Source organism: Ylistrum balloti, unplaced genomic scaffold (assembly GCF_031769215.1).
Source record: "Ylistrum balloti isolate Yb309-2 unplaced genomic scaffold, AGI_CSIRO_Ybal_v1 Utg370006, whole genome shotgun sequence".
NCBI lineage: Eukaryota > Metazoa > Mollusca > Bivalvia > Pectinida > Pectinidae > Ylistrum > Ylistrum balloti.
In genome coordinates, this window is record NW_026782081.1 from 1,445,992 (window position 1) to 1,468,765 (window position 22,774).

At 33.9% G+C, this 22,774-nt stretch overlaps 2 protein-coding genes across 2 annotated transcripts; both read right to left on the reverse strand.

Moving 5' to 3' along the window:
• Window positions 1–2,782: 2,782 nt before the first annotated feature.
• Window positions 2,783–9,031, reverse strand: LOC132548287 (neuronal acetylcholine receptor subunit beta-2-like). Its single transcript, XM_060212145.1, has 7 exons — window positions 8,992–9,031; window positions 8,098–8,246; window positions 7,178–7,222; window positions 6,733–6,842; window positions 4,035–4,265; window positions 3,556–3,869; window positions 2,783–3,150 (listed from the first exon to the last, which is right to left on the reverse strand). Exons 1-7 carry the CDS (start codon window positions 9,029–9,031, stop codon window positions 2,783–2,785), a joined length of 1,257 nt encoding a protein of 418 aa, XP_060068128.1.
• A 3,347-nt stretch (window positions 9,032–12,378) lies between these two features.
• LOC132548122 (L-proline trans-4-hydroxylase-like) lies at window positions 12,379–22,408 on the reverse strand. The gene is made up of 10 exons (XM_060211942.1): window positions 22,272–22,408; window positions 21,784–21,833; window positions 20,804–20,885; window positions 19,178–19,259; window positions 17,683–17,793; window positions 17,363–17,454; window positions 16,225–16,315; window positions 15,831–15,960; window positions 15,070–15,227; window positions 12,379–14,808 (listed from the first exon to the last, which is right to left on the reverse strand). Exons 2-10 carry the CDS (start codon window positions 21,797–21,799, stop codon window positions 14,680–14,682), a joined length of 891 nt encoding a protein of 296 aa, XP_060067925.1. The 5' UTR covers window positions 21,800–21,833; window positions 22,272–22,408; the 3' UTR covers window positions 12,379–14,679.
• Between the last annotated feature and the right edge of the window lie 366 nt (window positions 22,409–22,774).

A 22,774-nucleotide genomic window follows, 5' to 3' on the forward strand; every position in this document is an offset into this window, starting at 1 on the left:
GGTATAGTTAATTGTGTGCTAGGTACTCGTTATTCGTCTGGCATAAGACAAGAATTTGACCTGTGTTACTGTGTCGATAATTTAGAAACATGATCATCTTTCAGAAACGTGATGTGACTTTTTAATTATTACTATGTTCTTTTTTTCTTTTTTTTAATCCATTTTTTACGACAAATTTTTACATAATGTACAATACACAATATACAAGGGAATCCACACAGAAAAATACACACATACTCTCACACTTGTGTGCTATGACTTGAATACGTCTCACACAAGTACATGCATCAACATCATCATCTTTATCATAACGCACATGTATCTACTAAAAAACACATTGTACATCCTAGACAGAGAGAGAGAGAGAGAATTGGGAGGGTTATAATCATTATTAGATAAAAACAGCACTAATATGCTTTTTTTTATATTTAGCTGACGTTGCCCTGGCGGTCTTCTACAAGAGGTCGAGTTCAAGGTCGAGATTGGCACATATTGTCTTTTTAATTTCAATGTCTCTTCTGAAGTTACAAATAAAATGTACACTAAATCACGTGATTGTTGATCTAAGACACCACATGTATGATACAGTTTTAATACCATTCAGCAGATAATACTAGCTGCTAATGAATATTCATCCACATGTACAGACTACATGTGCCTTTTTACAATCACCAAGAAACAACAAAAACGTAAAGCACCATAACCACTGAAATCGCAAGCAAGTATCAACAACTTATAGGAGTTATTTAGATAGGACATTCCCAATATTGTTAGATCAGGGTAGTATATATATATATTCACATTCCATTGTCGCTGTGGAATCCATTTGTTGTTCCATGCCACGTTTTGTTTTATTCGAATAGTGGCAGGGCTCAGAATATACACATGTACTTAGCACTTTCATAAAATCATTAGACATATGAAAATGTAATTATAGGACAAGTGTTCCCAACCATCTACCCCATAATAGACCCATTCTGGATTTATATCTGTCATATAATCACTTTGTATATCATCAACTGCATCCCTGGCTCAAAATCTAAGCCCTTGTCATCCCTGGAGATTCCTATAAAGAAGAAACATCTGTATTACGCAGTTTTAATTATTTCAATTACTTGCTTCTATTTAACTTAAGTTTTTTTTATAAAAGGTGCTATCCACCTGTGTGCCTTTGCATATTCCAAACCAAAAGAGCAGTCGTTAAATATAAATATATAAATATAAACATTCAAACGTGGTCGTTTATGATATACAGTATTAAAGTTTATTTCGTTACACTGTATATACCCTATCTTTATTAGATTGATGACCTTTAGAAGTGTTTTTGACGTAATGTAGTAGTTTCATTTAAGTGCCTTTCGGCCTAAAATATTGCTTGGATGTTGAGACGTCACGATTGATTTTATAGGGTTCCATAGGAGTATAACAGTATACCTGCTGTCAACATTTGATATTCATTATTTGTTGTGTTTTGGCCAACCAATTGAAAAATACTGATAACATAAGGTATACCTGAAGACGAATAATTTCATCTTTCACAAGAAATCGGTAACATTTCCATGAATTTAGGTGCTCTCTAAATGGTATTGTTGCAAAAAAGGCACTTTCTTCCTTAGAGATAACGAAAGTAACATCCATGGAATAAAAAAATAATTGCTTATCCCTCAATGGACGCTGAAATATTCAAGAAATGCTTTGGATGACATCGACGACCTTTTTAAGACACATTTGCCAATACATCAAAGCAATAACGCACTAAGATCTGGTCACACACTCAGCAAAATCTGGCAAGAGTATATGAGTATGGCACGTACCATTATGCTCAGTGGATACATGGAACATAGCCAGTATGTATCTTATGGTCCGGATAAATTGAGACCAATTAAGCTAACGGCGTGGCTACATGAAACAAGAACTTTGGAAAACAAAAAACATGATGATATGGACTGTATAACATGGCGTCAAATGTTGACAATCCCATTCAATCGTGGCATTGACCAAAAGCTACAAAAATAAACACGTTTTAACTAATGTAAAAACAAATAATTGTTCTATAGATACATTGCTGCTATGTATATTTTATATGGCAACTCATGAATTAGTTCCTTACACTAGATCTACTCGTAATGTTACTATATTCCCTACATATTTTACTTGATAACCACCAAAAATCATCCACTCCTTTATTTCATTTAAGCTTCATCACCTATCCACAAGATGATTTAAACGACTGCAGTATCTATCAGTTCTCTTGAAAAGTGTGACTTTTTTTTATCTTATTTTATTTATTTATTTTTTTGTTTTTTGTTTCTTGAACCTGGTAATTTGATATTACATGATATATCAGATTGTGTCCTTAATTTTAATTACTGTATAACATCAAATAATACTTTATCTTTACGTATAATTGATATTATACGTTATTGTCAAAACAACAGCAAGATGAATTCTTTTATCAAGTATTTTATTAATGTTATAACATAACATTCATCTCAGGACATCAAAAACAATATCTGGCAATGATCACGCATGAATTGTGGCATAGTCGATATTAGTATGCTTGATTATTAGTGCATAATTTCTAATTTATTTATACTCTTCTACTTCATGTAATTTATTAATTGTAAACTTAATTAACTTTTAGTAATGCTCATGGTAACAAACAGCTGAAGGAATGCTATGTTAGTTTACTCAATATGTTTTGTAAAGCTGTCTGACAGCCAGTCATGTTTTGAAATAAGTAAATGTAACGAACGGTAAATTTTTTCTGTCTTTTCGTTTTTTATAAGCACAGAATGATCATGATGATAATAGTGGCGAATACGATGATAGCCGTATTGACAAAGAAGGCGATCCAGTCCATGGCATTGGCAACATCTGCCCACGTGGGGATCATTTCGGCAACATTGTCCAGTTGTACCGTATCGGAAGACAAGGGTTTCAGCTCGGCTTCTCCGTTAACATCAACATGTTTCGCTTCTTTATCATTGTTATCAATAGTTGGTCTGACTAAAAATCCAACATACTTCCATACCAACTTTGCCCAGTGCGGTCGTTCTTCATTGGGATCCTTGAGATAAAGGCGTAGAATAACCACTGAACAGGCAACACAGAATACAGACACGCACAGCGTCAGGGCTAGGTAAAATGCTGAAACGACAAAATCAAGAGGTTTCTGTTCATGTCGATCAACAAGGTTAAGAAACTGAGAGAACTCAGAATCCAAACGATATTAAGGAGTTTTTGCATAAGTTCATTATGCTACTGTGTATAGATATTTTCGACCCAGGTTATTTCCGCCCTTTCATCGTTATGCAGGAATTCACCTCAAGCTCATTTCGTCCTCTAAGAATTATATAAAAGGGATATTTATATAAGTGTAAATTCGCCCTCCTTTTCATGTACCGTTAGGGCGAAATTAAACCATGTATATGGCCTAACTGGTTATCTTATAAATTATCATTCCATGGTATCGAAACACGCGGGGACTATTTTGAAATATATGTTATCATATGTTTTTACAGTAAATCAAATAAACGTTTTTCCTTTACTTACACAGAACGGAAACATGTAAAGACGTGTGAGGCATGCTATCCGCGATCATGGTCAGTAGAACTGCTAACGCTAATAAGATGGTCAGAGCGTATCCTATCTTCTCCCCGGAGTCATTAGGAATCATGAACACCAGTACGTTGAGTATTGCCGTCAGTGTGACTGGAAGTATAATATTAGTCACGTAAAATGCTCTTTTTCGTTCTAGTCTCATTATGTATCTAAGCATGGCATATTCCACTTGGCCAGATGATGTTTTCTCAATAATGACGTCACGATCAACACTGGAACCCAGGTAATTCCACTCACCATTTGGACTGGAAAATAATAAGAATACACGTTAAAGAATACAAGCTTGCTGATTGTTAATTTTATGTTGTTTTTCATTAATATCATTCTTATGATAATTAATGTAACATGATAAACCTTATAGTATTACCATGTGATATGAAACGGTTTGATCATTATATGATTTTATTGACCTGAGTAGGCGGGCGTTGACCTCTGGCATCAGATGCATGAGGTCCAGCTCCTCGATAGTATAAGCCCAACTGCTTAGCTCCAGAATGCATGTCTGGGTGTCAAATGGAAATGACGTCACGTCAATATGACACGTGGTATGGAATATACGTGGGTAGTCCAGGTCAACCCTCCCAGTGTGACTGACTCGGAGAAAGAGGTTCTCATCGTAGAGAACTGATACATCTTCCACACTGGAAAAAAGTCAATTGCTTGTCTAAATACAGAATACATGGTTACAGATGTTATCTTTACACACAACAACATTTTCTTCAGTCTGTATTTCAATGTTATTATTTTTCATGCTTTATATATTTGACTCTAATCTTATCCATAATGTGATTTTGTCAACATAAGATCTACTGTTTAAAAGGAAGACACATTTCCTGTCCTTTCATCTACGATAACACAGCGCTCTAAGTTATCATAATATACATTAACGGGTAAGCAATAAAAAGCGAAATGAAATTACTGCGAAAACATCTTTCTTGTATCTGTACTTTTACATGTGTTTTTTTTTTTTTTTTAATTCAGACTTTACATCCTGTTTGACTGTGAAATAAACCGTTCTCTATTCTTTTCATTTCAGATAGGATTCCAAACACTTTACACTCGGACCTCACAGAGATGTCAAAATCACGTACTGTAAGATAAGAGCTTCAGCACAATGAAGTACTAGATGGCAGAGTTTGATAATCTCGAAAGTATAAAAAGATAATCTTAAAGGAAAAACTGAGGGTTTGTTTGAAACATCATAAACATCTTACACTGGATACAACAAAAATGGAAAAAAGACCATAACTAGGCACTCACTTTCAACGGGTACTGGCAACAAGTAAACGATTTGATCAGTCATTATTATGTATATAAGAGAGACATTCAAACACGCTTCTATTAAATAAAAACTCATCTCAATATTCATATCACCTGTCTTGATAAAGTCGATAATCGTAAAGAAATGAGACGCCTGATCAGGTAACAATCACTAGAATTCAGAAATTAAGTATTTGGCGAGACATCAGGTTCAACACTTTTGTGATAACCCATTCATCTTTCAACTTTTGTTATATAACTTTTCGTAGTATCTTATATGTCATCATTCTGCGCAATTTTATTTCATAGGTGGAATATTACACAGATTTGTGCAAAATGTCCCATCTCTCTCACGTTTACATCATTTTACTCAATTTGCTAGCATCAGCCTGACAGTCTTAAAGCACACTTCATGCACTTACCTAAGACTCAAAGCGACAATTCATTTGAAAAGCGATTTACACAATGTCAATCTGCTATTTGTATTGTCAGAAAGAAAAAATACAATGTCACAAAGTATTTGTAATTTGACATTAAACGTTTACGTAGCATAAGATACTACTGTAAGCACTGATAGATCATCACTTTCCCATCTCATCTTAACGTTGAAGTCAGACATGTTTTAAATATTGTATATGTTGTACATTATTTTTATTAGCTCATCTTCAATATGCATGACACAAATAGGACATACGCAATGATTCGCAGATTTAATTAAAGCTTTCCTTGCCTACCTACAAATGTACTTACACATCAAACAGATATGGCTTTATTCCCTATTAAACAATATATTATCAATGTCGAAAATATACATAAAGCATCACACCCTTTAATAAGCCTAACGATATCTGCTGGTGTATATTTCAAACGTTACGTAAACAAATTAGACGTCACAGACAATATTCTGAGTTACAGCATAATAATACAGCATGTTAATACTGCCTATTACTTAAAAAGGCCACTGCATTGTTTGACAACATGCCAGTGCTGACAATTAATACATACAAAAACTATTTCCCTCTGGGTATATATCCTCAAATATTTGGCATTTCGGGATGATTGTATTGTTCGTAACTTTGGTAAATTGCCTGATGACATAGGATCGTATGATGATGAGGAGGAGGAGGATTTTCATATCGAAATCGTTTGTTTTTCATACTAGAATAATGATGGCTCTTTATTATCTACAAATTTCAGACAACAAAGAAAATGCCGACATATTGACATTACATTTATTGAAAGACAAATCCAATGGTATTGTGGCATAAGAATACAAAACGCCATGTGCTATGGAAAGGTAAGGGTCTTCAGCTTCATCGACGACACCCGCCATACATTTTGGTCAAAGTAAGTAATGGCACAATTCCAAATGAGAACAAAGTAAACAACAACGGAACCACCAAGCATACTAACAAGCATAAAACACGTCAAGCATCATACAAGGAAATGGAACATGTCCCAATGAGATCATTAAAAGGACCGCAAAATGTCCTCTTTATTTTCATTAACCTGAATGTCTATTGCCCTGTGTAGCAAACGTGTCAGCTGCCGACAAATTGCATGAAAAACATTACATCGACAATGAAATGTGCATGTTAAAACAATAGATTTAATGGAAGGTCTGTATCCTTGTCATTAATAGGCAATGTGAATGATTTTATGCTGAAGCCTGATAAGGAAGTATTTCTTCTTTAGAATAATTAGATAATGTGAATGTACATTATTGAGCAAGCCTAGTTCTTTTAGTATACAGGAAATATGTTTACTGACAAAAATCTGATTTTATTCAGAAAATTAACATTGTTACCTGACATGATATCATTACGGTATTGGCTTTGGTATACGTACGAGTTGTCAATGAAGAGTTCAGGGATCCAGATTTCACCAAAAGTAGAATATACATGATCGGTATCATATTTGGCGTCTGGCGTCCATGATAAGCGTTCGTCCTCCCATTCCTGTGACAGCGATCAAACAGATTTGTTATATGATAGATTCTGTTATAAAACAAGCTGCTTAAATGTTGCTTTATAAATCGCAAAGATGAATAATTGTTTGTGGAAAATGTCAGCTGATTGTGCAGAAAGAAAACAAATTACATTAATAAAAACACAAGTCCTGATATTGATTGGTAAACATTGAGCAGTGGTACGGGATTTGAAAAGAGGAAAATTCTACCCGACGCAAGAAACACGGAAGAAAAGACAAGGGTTACTTTTCTTGTGTTGTATATCATTCGGGGAATTATTGTTTAAGTTTTTGGAATAGGAGGATATGTAATGCTATGACTTACCACAGTAAGCCAACCCGTCACAGAGAACTGCTGAGCAGTGTTATCCTGAAACAGACCACATTATTATCATTATTATAATTATACTATAAAGGAGAAAATTGCCTTTGTTCAAGTAAAAACTTGACCAATGACTATATCCGTTTAACACTATCCCTATATATTTAAAAGGACATACCTTCGATAAGGAGATTTTTTAATAAACATATATATTTCAGTAAGGTTAAATGATGTTCTTAATGAGTAGGATCAATATATCGCTGGAAAAAATTGCCTAATGGCCTCTTAATCCTAATGAGTCGACCAATTATAGTCGTGATTCCATCCTGTAAATAAAGTTAGAATGATGGCGTTATAGTTAATTGTTTAGTTTTGAAACGTCTCCCTGAATTTTCACCCCATTTATCGATCGGAAAAAATATTTTGGTAGCTAGTTGTCATGAGGTTGAAAGCCCGTTAATAATTAATACCCGGTCGCATGATAATATTTGATTGGAATTCAACGTAACAGTCAAGAATTAACCATTAAACAGTTCACTGACATCTAATTATTTTATTGGGCCAGGTCTTGTTTTTCCATTGTTGATCATCCATGTCCATTAACAAGGAATCGTATTTGATTCGGTTCGACCTTGCAAGCCCGAAGTTGACCTTACTAGTTTTTTTAAAGTGAGTAAGATTTGATTTGATTTGAACATGTCTGTCTTTTAACTAACCTAGTAAAGCTATTGTGGACCGCACACGCTTACTGAAAGCTACATTTATCTTGTATTGACATTGCAAGTCCGTTGTTGATCTCTTAAGTTCATTGAAAGGGAGCCATCTGTCTTACCACATGGCCTTATCAGTCAGTTGTTGACATTACTATTCTTTTTTTTTATGTTTGGTTTGATTTGACCTTGTCAATTTGTGGTTGACCTTACCAAACCATTGATAGTGAGAATGCTGAGGCCAGCCTTGGCGTGTACAGTAGCGTTAGGACGCACAAGGTAGTGGTATGTGTCCGCCTGTATGTAGTCCTGTCGAACAGCCATCTCTCCGTTCGATGACCAACCTCTTACGACATGGCTACCTACAAGTATGAAAGATAAAGTGCAGTGTCAATTCATTTAGTGAATAGTATCATGGTACACTAAATGTCACAATATTAGCCAAGTTCATAACTTATCACCTTCAAACTCTTTCTGTATATCTTTTAGTTATATAAATGTCGCACGGTAATTGTATCTGCTGGATATTGCATTTAAGACAATACCAATGAGACAACCATAAGACTGGTCTATTTCTCAGTAATCAGAAAACACAAACAGGCAAAGTTAGACAGTGTCGAACCCGATACCTCAGACTTCCAGTTGAAGTTAATTAGACCAGTGCTTTACAGTGAATCTACTGAACTATCTTGGAACCTCTGTATTGATGTATAGATGTTTAATGTAGACAAAAAGAACCTACATCATGTTCAAGAGTCAAGAAATGTTCATAATATGCTTATCTGCGTGAATTTATTGGCGAATTCCTTTCAAACATTCATTCAGCGTAAAAAGGACAACCATATAAAGATAATCAGCACCTTTCCAGGATAACACATCTCCGAATCATGAATTTTTACTCAGCCTTCAATTCCATGATATATGTGGTGTATTTTATATATCTAACAAATATCGATACCCATGCGATGTAAACAAATTTCATAAATCTCTCGTACAATATATACCAGTATTTATAGTACAAAAAAATGTCAGTCGTTTAAGTAATGCATCACTGACACCTGTGTATCATATTACGTACATGTATATATCCACAAAGTCTTTCCTTACCTGTTAATATCGCTGACAAACAAACATACAAAATCTCCATTATTGTGTTTTCTAAACTATATACAGCCGTCGTTTTCTGCTGTCTGGTTTTATTCCTCCGACAATCACTACTCCTCTCTGCTATCGACACTGTAATGTCAGCTCTCTACTCACCCACCAGGCCTGCTATCTACCTGTAGTCAGCACACTGATGCACAGATACCAGACAGTGATGCACTTGCTAATAGCATCAAAGGAGAACAACACCAAGCCCACCCAACCCTTTAATGAAACAAAGTTAGCGACTAATGTTCGTTCACCATTTTATTTCGATATATAATTTTAGTCTGTTTCGTAATAAGAAAAACATTAGAATCCATCTTGTCTAACTTTGGTGTGGCATGGCAGCAGGCCACTACATAATTGTGTACCGAAACGTAGGGTAAGATAGATTACACTGGCATGAATCTTTTGTAAAGTAAACAACCCCACGTATTATCGTGCGTTTTCTTTTCACATTATAACACAATAAAGAAAAGAAAATCGCCGTGATAAAATCACGTTCATGTTACATTGTAACATTGTGTTCAATATCATCCGGTTTTAAGTTGGCTTAACGTTGATTATACACTTTGCTTACATTGTATAGGAGTTATTCCGTTCAATATGCCGAAGTATATTTCCATTATGAAGATTTACTGATAAACCAAACTAAACACGTTCGGATTGAACCCAATCAAGAGAATTTCAATGTGTGTATTGAAATAAAAATAATAAATATTGATGACAATGCTTTAGGCTCGTTTGCTTTCGTACTATCTAGAAATACAAATACTTTTCTTCTACATCAATGCATTGGTTTTCAATATGTCTCCTCCGATTTCAGTTTGTCATGAAACTTATCAAAACTGCAATAGCCACAAGTCTTCCTATTAAAGTTGAAGATTTAGCTATTCGATGGATGTTAAGACGGTCTACCTCTGTAATTTAAAAAGGGAGACAATCATTACTATCCTGTGTATATCTGATTGCTAAGATTTAAAAGGAAACAGAAAAAGGTACCGTGTAGCCTGTTATTTTCGCTGGTAAAAAGACTCAGAAATTAAATATTCGCGATGTAGCTGTTACAAGGGTTCTAATTTTCGTGAACGTTGCTCTCTTTGTCGAATTACAACCTGTTTAACACGTGATTCGAAACAGTACGACATAGCGATGTTTTTTTTATCCGTAACTGATTTCACGAATCATTGTTTTCGCGACTGTGTCAATCCGCGTGTAAGCGAAAAACATCCCCACAAAAATAACCGGCTCTACTTGAATAAAAACATTTTTTATTACAGAAGTATAGGGACTGGCAGCACTTCTGAAGGTAATCTATCAGCTATTAATGAAAAACATACTTCGACATCTGTTACATGTTGTACATGTAGACAAGGCCAGTAAAAGGGTAGCTGTAACACTGATACATCTTCAAATCTTCTATATTTGTAATGAATAATACGTATGATAATTATATACTTATCCTTTATTGAGAATCCACACGCATTTACCGTGTTTTCTATAAAATGAGAACAAAAAGAACTTGGATTACATTGACTCCGCAATGTAGTATCATCCTTGCGCTCAATATCGTAAGGCTGAAGTACTCTTGAAATGTCTGTATTAACCCTAGTTAACGACATCACAGTCACGTGACGCCAAACACGTAGCAGGAAAGTTTTCTCTATAAGAAAGAGTTGTCATGGTTGTATAATCTAGGTCGGCGAAACAACGCGAGACAACGCCTAGTGTACCTCGTAATAGGGAAGAGTTACGGAGACGGCAATTCTGAAATCAAATAACCAAGTTGTAGAACAATCTGTAACTGTTGCTGTCCCAAACGATCGATGATAGATATAACTCTACCAAATCACAATGATATACTGTCTGCTACACCTGGGTAATCAATAATAGTGTGGCTCTACCAATATACCTAACGTAACACAAGTACATGTATGTGAGAACCCGCGAGATAAGTTACAATCAGTCTATAGGATTATAATGGATAACTGTTACATAACGTCTGAGGACGACAAAACGAGCAACTATGTCAATTTTTTATTTTTTTATAATTAGATATACAGCTGATACAGGATACTGCTGTAAGTAGTAACTACAGGTTTGTCACGGATTGACGACAATAGCAAAGCCTACATCAAAATGTTTACGATAATAATTCAATCTTGGATATAGTTTAAACATACGGGGTTATAAGCCAAACATCGGTTTCATATACGCAGGATTGAACGGCAGCTTTTCTCAAGGGTAATACAAAATAAAACTATTTTCACATGGCTAAGAAAAATAATCAGGAAATACAGCACAAATAATTCGTACCCCAGTCCCCCATAGCTACAATCTTCTGGATTGTTGGACGTAGACGCTCAACGTGGATTACTTGCACTGCCGTAACCTGCGTGCTGATATATATAAATTTATGAAATTTATTGAATTGTAGGGTTAGTTCCCCTTCCATCTATATGACCTTTTACTCAATTTCAATTTCCTCAGTCGCCTCGTACGTCACAGGCGAGTCTTAGAAAGACGAACCAGTTATATGACGTAGTTTAATTCATTATTTTGCTATTTCTACATTTGTGTAAAGTGGTGTTATTCACTTGTGTCTTTTGTAATTTTTGTGTTCCAGAAGGGTAAGCGTCTTCTGCTTCATCAAAGACACTCATTCTGTAAATGTTGTAAGCGTCTTCTCTTTTATCCAAGACACTCACTGTGTAAATGTTGGTTCATCGCTCACCTGGATCCTTATGACCACCAGTACTATATCTATGTATATGTTCCACAGTAGATGTTTAAAGCGATATGACAAATTACTCCATATGGGTTCTGTCCCTTAGTAGTCAGCCCCCTCATCTGTGCAATATTGAATTGAGATTTTCTTATGGTGTTTCCAGTTCAATATAATTGATAGCTTTCTTTAAAATCAAGGAAAGAAGATGGTCAAACAATATAGCAGAAAAAACTCTTGGTTATAGCTGGACGGATGACCTAGGACAGCAGAAGCTTGCTTGCCCTTTAGATCATTGTTTACAAACACAGATACAACATATTTGAGACTTGCACAAGTCAACAATATATAGCAACAATTAAATATAAAGACGAAAAAATAAGGAACATGTAATTATAAACCATTATCCTATAATGGGCTATAATGAAGGTGTTAACAAACAGTATGGTGGTAAACCTTTATTACAGATTGATGGTGGGGAAAAAAACCATTGTGTACATTATATCAATTGATTGCACTTTAAATTATGGTAGCTATATATTTTGGTGTTACTTAACAATAGTCTGTAAGATATTGGAGAGGAAATAAAATACACACAAATACATATAAATAAATGCATGAAATCCTTTACATCAATTTTTATTAAGATGTTTTACAAGTCAAGCAAAGAAATCAACTGAAGTAGCAAATGAAGCAGTTACCATGGTTTTAAATGTCAGTAAATATACAATTGTAGTATTAGGCAATAAAAGTGGTTTTATTACAGCACATCTACAGCCGCGAACATCAAACACTTCAGGCAACAGTGAGAAATGACTTTAAATACTTGCTATTCTACTTTTTTATTATTGCACAAATGAGTGTTACCGAAATGTTTCAGAAACTTCAAAGATAAGAAAATTTTAATTTTCATCACAATTATTCAGTTCTCAAAAGAAAAAGATTAAAAAAGTTTCCTCAAAATGGAATGTAAAAAAAAATCACAATGTCACTTCCATTCCAAATTCCACATTAATCTGGATACTCAAACATAACACAATAACAAATAACATTAAATGCTTATTTGTTGATAAGAACACAATAAAGAGTTACACAATAGGAAGATAAAATTACTTAACATATCGTTTTGATTGTAATACAAAAATTAATACTATGGCATTCTGGTGAAAATCACCAAAGTGGAAAAATGCTATTAACATAACAGAAAGGAAATATAAAGCTACAGAAAACACAGACTGAACTATAAATAGTTTTATAACAATCATTATCTTCATATCCTTATGTAAAATATTGATAAAATTGATCAGCACATATCACATTTACATCTTGTGAAATATTAAACTTGATTACATTTCATACTAAGCTACCTGTATTAGTGTATGACCATTATGGATATAAGAATAATTAATTCACAATTACAGAATCTAGTAAACAGCACAAAAGCACCAAAATAAGAAATATTTCCATAATGATATACGTAAGTATATGTTGTGTAGATCTGGCTGATGGAATGACAGACTTCAATGCTTACTAAATAACTGAAGTTCAATTGCAATTTTGTGAACAGAGCTAGGCGTTGTGCTAAATTGGCTCTTGTCAACTTGTCCTAAAGGTGATGAGCAACAGTACGTCACAGCACTAACCATATTGTACGTTTGTCAAGCTAAAGTAACATGTTTTCCTCCTGTTATAGTCCGATCACACACTGCACTTGCCATTTATGGCTTATCATATACAAGATCTATATATATTCTCATTGTGAATGATCACAAAAACGAGATATCTCCATATCACCTGCTATTTAAAGCAAATAATCTTGAAGAAATAATCATAAATAACTAACAATTAACATTAAATTCAACAGACTACAACATGCAGAGCAAAATTTGAAATTTCCAAATTAGGCAATAAGTTGTGGGTAATGCCATGTTCCACTATCACGCATGGCTATGTAGTATAATACTGGCATTAGGCACTTTTGGACATTAAAATGTCCCCTCATTTGTACACATCTATTTTATCTGATTTATTAGAGATTTAATCTCTTATATAACAATGAAGTTATAATGTATGGTTTGTATATGTGATTTGATGTCAATTTTGTTTTATTTCAGGAGATATTGTGATGTTATAACTGACGTGTTAGTCTGGACAGCTATGCCTGATATTTTCTCATGGTGAAAAGTTACAGAAATAGGTGCAGTAATTTACTATTTAAAATTACAAATCACTACCATTCACAACCTTTCTCCAATACCATATTTTATCTTATTGCAAACACTATACAGTCATTAATTTTCGAGAGATTTATATTTTTATTCTAAATCCATGAACATATATGTCTACAAAATAGTAAATTGATAATAGTTGACATAGATTATAGTCATAATAGATTTCGTAATAAAAAATTTAACCACAAATTCTTCTGTCAAACCACTAAATCTAAGCCCCATAGAAATGAACACTTTTAAAGTATATGAATTAGGTTGATGTTAACTTAAACATGTGTCTCTACATATTCAACAGTAATACAAATGTGACGGAGTTATGCCGCTTGAATGGACGTCATAGTCAACAATTAAGAGGTATCCTCATTTTTTGTACATTAGGTGCTAAAAAACTTGTGTAACTTTGTCCTGATGAAGCCCAAGTAGGGCGAAACCGGTAGACAACAAAATCTACGAACCCGACCTCTCCTGCCTGTTGTGATTGATCACTACTACCCTTTATGACATATGTTAACAAGTCAAATTATATGAGTTCATTAGCTGGAATATCAGTTGGGTGAATATAGTTCCAAAATTCACAAAAAGATATTCCACAGATGTAAGAAACGATTATTTGGCATTTCTTTTTATTTTAATATTTGTGTTTGTGTAAAACATCCGTAACCTGTTCTACCTTCAATAACACTGGATATCTAACTAGGCTTTCTGGAGGTTGCTTGGTTTGTTAGTGTCAGCCTTCACTGTTTTGTCATCCAATGGGTTCAGGAAGTCTTTTCCCGTGAAATCACTGACATTGGTACAACTCAATATTGCCGAGTTTGGGACCTGTAAAAACAAAATTCACAACATAAAAATCATATTGTGATCCTATACAATTTGCATAGTGCTGTTTGAAAGAACAAGATAGAAGATACTTCTACTACAATGATATTTTTATATTTTAAATGTCAGATTGTCTTACTAACGCAAATAGATAAATGTATACACAAAACATGTAAAATTCTGAAAACAGCATGCATACATATATCTTTATATTTAAATCACCTCTACATTTTTTATTATCATTGTATGAGATATGGTCAGTACCTTCACTAGTGGTGTATATCTCGGGAAGGGTGCGGCCAGCCTCTCCACAGGGTTATTGCTGGCCCGGTTATAGGCCATTATCAGGGCCCAGCGACGATCACCACTGTCATTAGGATCACTCATGTGTAAGACATTCGAGTGGAAAAACAGGGCATCTCCTATTAGAAATAGAGGACACAAATGGAGTGATCATTGTTAATTAGAAACAAAACATTTGATATGACAGGTACTTTTAAGTTTTTTGAGCTACACTATTAATTACATTTAAAATTCAAAAGGTCCATCATTAAAACATATATCATGAAGATTCAATATGCAAGTAAGATATCATGATATGAAAATAACATGTCAGCAAATTTTCTTAATAAAGTAAACACGTAAATAAAGTAGACACAAGTTATCAGGATCTAGCATCTAGTATAGATCACTGTCACAGTAATTAAGGCGCTTAGAAAGCTACAGTTAGCGTCAATAGAAATAAATACAGAAACATTCAAATCCCTTAATTTATAAATATACTAGTCCCATGTTTTATTGTAGTTACTAGAGATATCTTGAAATATTATACTGGTTAAGTTTCAGTCTTTGTCGTCAGAAAACCCTCATACCACAAGGGAGGTAACTTATAGTGTAGTACTTTTACAAGAACATAATATAACCATAACCATCAGATTACATCAAAGAATCTCACTGGATATCAACAGTGTGTCATATATACACATGTATAATGTTATCATTGTGTCTATGCTGTCCTGACATACCTGCATTCATCTCTACGTAGGTAAGGGGTAATTTTTTACGGATCTCTGCTACCCTTTCCAAGTCTGCACCTGTCTGTCCTGATACCATTTTGTGCTCTATCCGGCCACATTTTTGAGATCCTGGTAAAATCTTTTTGAGACAAGATTAACAATGTTGAAATGAAGATGACAGTGATATGCTTAAAGAACCAGATTTTGGGTATTTAATGATCAACAGGGCATTATCAATTTATATGTGATATCTTAACTCTATAAGAAGGAAGCTGTTTAACAACAGACATGTCCAAAAATATACAGTATAACAATCAATGCCCACATATCACAAGGTAGAGGAAAGGAGATGATTTTGATTTTCCTGAAACATTCGTTAACTCAATTCATGAAGGACACCTACTTGTAGACATCCATTAGCTTTAGTACACTTGTCAATTGCCACAAACACACTGAGAGCATCTGGGGTCAACAGACCATTCTGGTACCAGTATCTAGGGAGCAAAGAAAATAATTACTCACACATAATTGTACATATTCTTATTTTCTAAATCATGCATGAAGTGTACTCGGTGAAGCAAATGAGATAAAACTACAAATCTTTAATAAACATCCATAGAGTTACTATAGATAAACACTGGTATTCAACTCTCCATCTATAACCTACCCAGAGACTAAGGACAAAGTGCCAACCATAAAACTGGAACCAAGTATATAAAGAATTTGGAGTAGTGTCAAATTCTGTAAAGTCCCTGTGAAACTTTCTACAGTCCTGACATACACATGTACCAATACCGTAAATTTGCGGGTATAGTGCGCACTCGGGTATAGTGCGCAGGTACTTTTTTTGGGGTCAGATTCAAAAAAAAAATTTCTTCTTCCATAGTGATGTATATTTAACAACACTGCTATCAGTGTACAGGAAAGTCATGGCTATATTGTCTCCATAGTGATATGAAGTGACCTTGCTATCACTGAAACATAATGTCATGGACACAGTCTACACATTGATAACAAACTACCTTGAAGTAGGTGTCACTGTGTATAGTTATTTAGATGATTACCAGATAGTGGTACCATATGGATGTAACTTTAACAGTTTTATATCCACTACTACAGTCTTTACCACTACTAATTTTACAGGCTTTTATGATTTATTACATCAGTTTAAACTTTATCCCTAGGCCCATAATCCTGAAAAAAAACTTGCCCACAGTCCTGATATAACCTGTTTACACAGAGCCCTGAAGTGATCAAAGTCACAGTCCAGGTATGATGTACATGTATCTACTCCTTATCCTATCATAATCTATTCCCCAGCCCATAACCATGACAAACCCTACCATTAGTCTGGACATATCCTACCAAGAGTTCTAATATAAATCTGACATATGCTACCTTTTATTCTGATATGACTTGCCATTCAAATAGTCCTTCCAATCGTCCTGAGAATACCTACTCATTGTCCTGGTATCAGTGATCTGTTAAACCCTTCCCATTGTCTGAAAAAAACCCAATAAATTTGACATAACCTACTGTACCCATAGTCCTGGTGCCATTCCTGTCGTCCCCCAATAAATGGCTCCTTCATTACTAATTTGGAGCTGTAGTGGTACACTTCCCCTCCAAGTAACTAAAATAAATAAAGAGACAGTTAGTAAATATTTCAAATACTTACATTTTGATTTCAATTCTAATCAAGATTAAAAGCAATTAAAAACAAAATTTTGGCATGATTACATTTAGCTTCTTTTTTGTTGGTATTTAAATACCTAAACATCTGGTTAAATGCTTTCATTTTTTATCACTTATCTGAAATTAAATTCCATTCATGTACTAGAGAAATCCATGTGACTGTTACCTTTTCTGATGTAGTCACAACTTTCTCACAGCGACAAATCATACCAGTAACATCACTTCCTGCTGCTCTCCACAAAACCATCTTCGGCATTCGACCTGATGAATCTGGAATCTAAATCAAAGTCTATAAAGTAAATACAAAGCACTGCAAGGTATTTTCATAAAAGACATTACAATTGATTATTTGTCACATATAATGGCCAATATAATGCCAGTTTTTTTATCTTAGATTTAAAAGTTTATCATTTTCCCAAACAGCATCAAATGGCAGAAATATATCCCCAAATACCTGTATCATCAACATTTATATATATGTGGCTACATTTTCCTTATTCTAGGGGTAGTTGGGTGATACAGTTTTAACCCATTCGCCTTTCACCTAGACATCCAGTATTCAATTTCTGGAAAGGATGTGAAAAGGTATCAGATCACCTGTCCAACTACATAAAGTTCCCTGGGTACTTCGGTTTCCTTCCACAATAAGCCGAGCCAACAAGAGTGATTAATATAAGTTGGTAAACTTGTTTAACAATTATTATAAAATAAAGTTTAATTCTTATACTAGTTGTCATGAGCTGCTGCACTATTAGATAAATACTCAATACAGAAGAACAATTTGTTTGGAGGCTATCAAAATGAATTTGGAACAAAACAGCATGACCAAGACACCAAAATTTGATGACAATGACTGAAAAACAAGCTTTTAAGTAAGCTTTACATTGTGTGTTATGGTCAATTCAAACCAAGTTTACAGATTTTAAGATATAATGATTATTTAAGTGTAAAAATTGCTTTCAAATTTATTAATGAAAATCGTTTATCTTGTCATATACCAGTAATTATTATTTTATATCAATTTGTAACATAACGGAAGTAAATCTATGTTAAAATAGTCCTTCAATAGGAGTTTCATCTTTTCAATGTGATGTTACTGTGCTCAACTGAACTTGGCACTATAAAACCATTGGCTGAGAGGGCCCATGTACATATACATGGTCGAGTGGTATTCTTCAATAAGCTGAGATAGTAAAAATGTAATTTAGTTTTAGGTTTTATGACAATTTTATGTATTTTAAATGTAAATACTTTCTTGGTTACAGGAACTTGGTGTTCATGACTACCTCCCTTTCTTATATTCCAAACTACATAATGTATATAACAGTAAACTGATATTGAATCCTTCCAAAAACAGGATGCAGTACAGGATTAAAGTAAATAATATGACAATATTATGGTTGACATTTAAAACAGATGGACTGGTTAACTTGATTGTCATTTCAAGTCACAGGGTTTGAATACATCATATCAATTTTGGTTATAGTGGGGTAAAATAGGTATAGAAGCCCAGACTAAATATATTTTCTGTATCTAACTCTGCAATGTAAATTATAGAATCAAGATACATGATGGACTTCTAGCAGGAGAAAGTATCCAATTGTTTTAGTTTTGAATTAGTATTGAAGAAAAAGCATCTAAAACCTTTCAGTTAAACATACCCCATATCCATGTGCTGGTACAAGATCCGAGTCTTCAAGAACATGTTTCACTTTAATCAGCTCGTCACCATTCAACAACCCCCTTGACATAAGAGCATACATGATTTTTTCAGTCACTCATATTTCAATAATGAGACAAACAAATAAATAAGTTGATCATTCACCTGTCACTCATACAATGTATATTTTCTGTTAAATTCAAAGTGGCCATGTCAAATTCATGAAGAACAAGAGTTTGTTTACATGATTTATATGGATTCATACACAACAATCCTCTATTCTGGTATACATGTCAAGGATAATTAACATAGATATCTTGTTTATTTAATATGCACTCTTTGGATGATTTTACTGGTCAAATACCAACCTTAATTTTTTAGGTTCAGAGAATATTGAGAAGATGTCTTGAATGTTTTTATACAAAAGACTGTTGACATGCATATTTTGTTCTTTCCAAAATTAGAACAAGTAAAACATCACAACCAGAGCCCAAATATCACATCAAGTTGGAAACTTTTGCAGGAGTTCTGAAAAGTCAAATCTTAGACAAAATTTATATGATTCAAGAGTACTCTCCCCTTGTATTTTCTATTATTGCTAGTCAGTTGAATTATACAACTGTTAAAGTGCTTTCTTTAATACCAATTCTGTTTATTTAAATCAGGCAAAATATAGTATCTAAGCCAACAATAAACAGGCTACACAATGATATTGATATAGTAAATTAGTTTCATATATATGGCTGTTAGGAGGTTGTGTATATATAGCTATAGGGTGTGTCTGTGCCCTGGGGGGATTCTTATCCAATTAGCATGTAGTCTAGTCAAGAAACATTTGTAGATATTTGAAATACCTCCAGTAGTGTATAAGTAAGAATACATTAGTTACAATGTATTTTATAATATCAGAGAGTAAATGCACTGATAGTGAATAACTAGCTACAAGAGGACAACATTAGTCAAGTAAGGATTGTAGTCTTGTTTACAGATGCATGACATATAAACATATTTATTTGAAAACTTACCTCTCTTCCCTTAACACTTACTTATCATAAATGAGAAAACTGAAAGGAGTGTTGTTGTACGTGTTGTAAAACTTGTTGTTAGAGTGTATGTAATGACTGATGAGCATGATGAGAGAAAGCCGTCCTGTGCAAAGACTTAGTTTGTAAGTGTCTGACTCATTGAAATATATAAATAGTAGAACAAGTAAAATACCATAACCCTGGGCGTTAATACTGATTATTAAAAAAAAATGTTTGACATATTTGCCACAATTTATGAATAAAAGCCAGTCCATGACTCTCTTCAGTCACCACCTGAAGTTAAGGTCCTAAATATCACTGAAGAGTCATAGAAGGACAAAAAATGTATGTAATAAAGTTTAAATTCATTATTTTGCTCCACTGTATCTAACTCTGAATGTGTATCAAAGAGTGCTACTCCTAAGAGTGTATTTTGTTCAATCATTGAAAATTAGTTCATTCGAGGAACCGTTGAAATCTGATAGATAATGGATGGACAGAAGGAACTAATATGATATGTGTTCTACCTCAGTTAAACCACTTTTTCCATTTAGATTTTAAAAACTTCAGATAAAAATATGTCCATTTAATACAATAACTACCGGACTATAATGTATCCCTGCTCCTCAAATGCCTGCAGCATGTCCTCCGTAACATCAAAGTCATCACCTTCCATGTTGAACTCTGGTGAAAATACATTAAGAAATAAGTCGAACATAACCAAAGGTTTATCTTCCTATTACATTATCCTTCCTTATATCAACCAGACAGCTAATATATAAAACATATTACTGCCAATGTATACTTATTTAATTGTTTGAATGACCCTATTTAATTTTTCTAAAACAAAATCATAAAAAGTCTGCAATATATAATGATATAAAATGTATGTAGTTTCTGTACTACTTAATTAGCTCTGCAAAAGAGTTATCTTTGCAATTGTTTAAATCATCCTATCTAATTTTTTTCAAAACAAGATCTAAAATATGTTTCTAATAGATGACAATATACTATTGATGTAATTTCTCTACTACTTTGCTCTGTAAAAGAGTTATCTTTAGTTTACTATTTTTTTTATCCCACTCAGAGTTTCTTTGTGTTAATCCATTATCATCAATTATCTATATCACAAAACCAAATAGAGTTTCAATGACAATGGACCATGATTTAAATCAACCAACAAATCAACCATCATTAAATTTTAAATAGTTTTTAATTATACCACTTTTTAAAACTGATTCTGAAAATACTTTTTCCCTAGAATTGTAGCAGACTTGAATAAACTCCTGACAGACATGTTAACTTCCTGATATCTTTAAACCTAATTTTTCATCCCTTGCAAAATCCATTCAAACAGCCCTCTATTATTTCATTTCAATTCCAAATGTTTTGGCAGGTCAATAATTCAGTAAAAGTAACTATCAAAACTGTATATGTTGAGTTAAGTCCTTACAACAGACATTTTGACAGATAGAGGTGTGTGTTGAGTCAAGTTCTCTCATTAGAATGCATGTCTTAGTACTAATTATGTGTTTCGGCCAGAGGAAACTTTCTGTCTGACTACACTTTCATTCAGACTCACCTGCTAATTTGGCCATTTTGTTCTGGTTGCTGTCAGTTCTGAGGTTAAATCTACATAATGAAAAAAAACGTGATAAAACTTATAAATTCTAACATGTTATATTTTCAAACGAGAGAGGAAAAATTTAGTCATCTACCAGTATTCCGTCTTCTGTTAAGTATAATTAATGACCGGTGCGAATGTCGACCATTGGTCAGTTCACAGGGGCACGTTACGTTGCGACTATGCACTGATAACATCCCAATAGCTCAAAGCCTTTAGTTCAAATTATTAAATACTTGGGATCAGAATCTTTTATAGGCAATGATATAGCGCTGATGTTTTACATATGTTTCAATGTTATGCATAGTCTATGAATTGGTCGATGACAAGCACGTTTGCATTAAACTGATCTGATTTGCATGCCCCTGTAACGACCTACACATAGTCACGCGACGTGTGGAATCTCGTGACAGACCTCAGGTTAAAAAAAATGCTAGTAAATTTACCTTGATTCCGTCACTTATTTCTCAGCCACCGACCTCTGCGTATCTCCAACTTTCACGCGAGCTGTCGTAGGATCAAGATATTATCATGTAAAGAACATTTCTAGTCAGGTAGTTTTTTGTTTTTGTTTTTGTTCCAAAACAGGAAGTCGGAAGTCTTTACTTAATATCTTTGCGATGGGTTGGAGACGTGATATAGTTTCCGGATATGCGGAGGGCAATGACCTAATATTTTAGGTATGTGGTATTATGATATTGATTTAATCACGCCAGGATATATGAAAACGGACCGGGTACCCGAAATAATATTTAGAAAATATGGGAACCGTAATTAATTTGAAAAAAATCACATGACGTCTGTCATTGCGAAAGCTATCGAGCACATATACATAAAGAATGCAGAGCTAGTGTCTTAAAATATAAGTTGTATTTTGGCGAGGGTGACGAAAGACAAAGTGTCGGGTTTTTGTCTTTAGTTTCATTATATAGTTTGTAATAACAAGCAA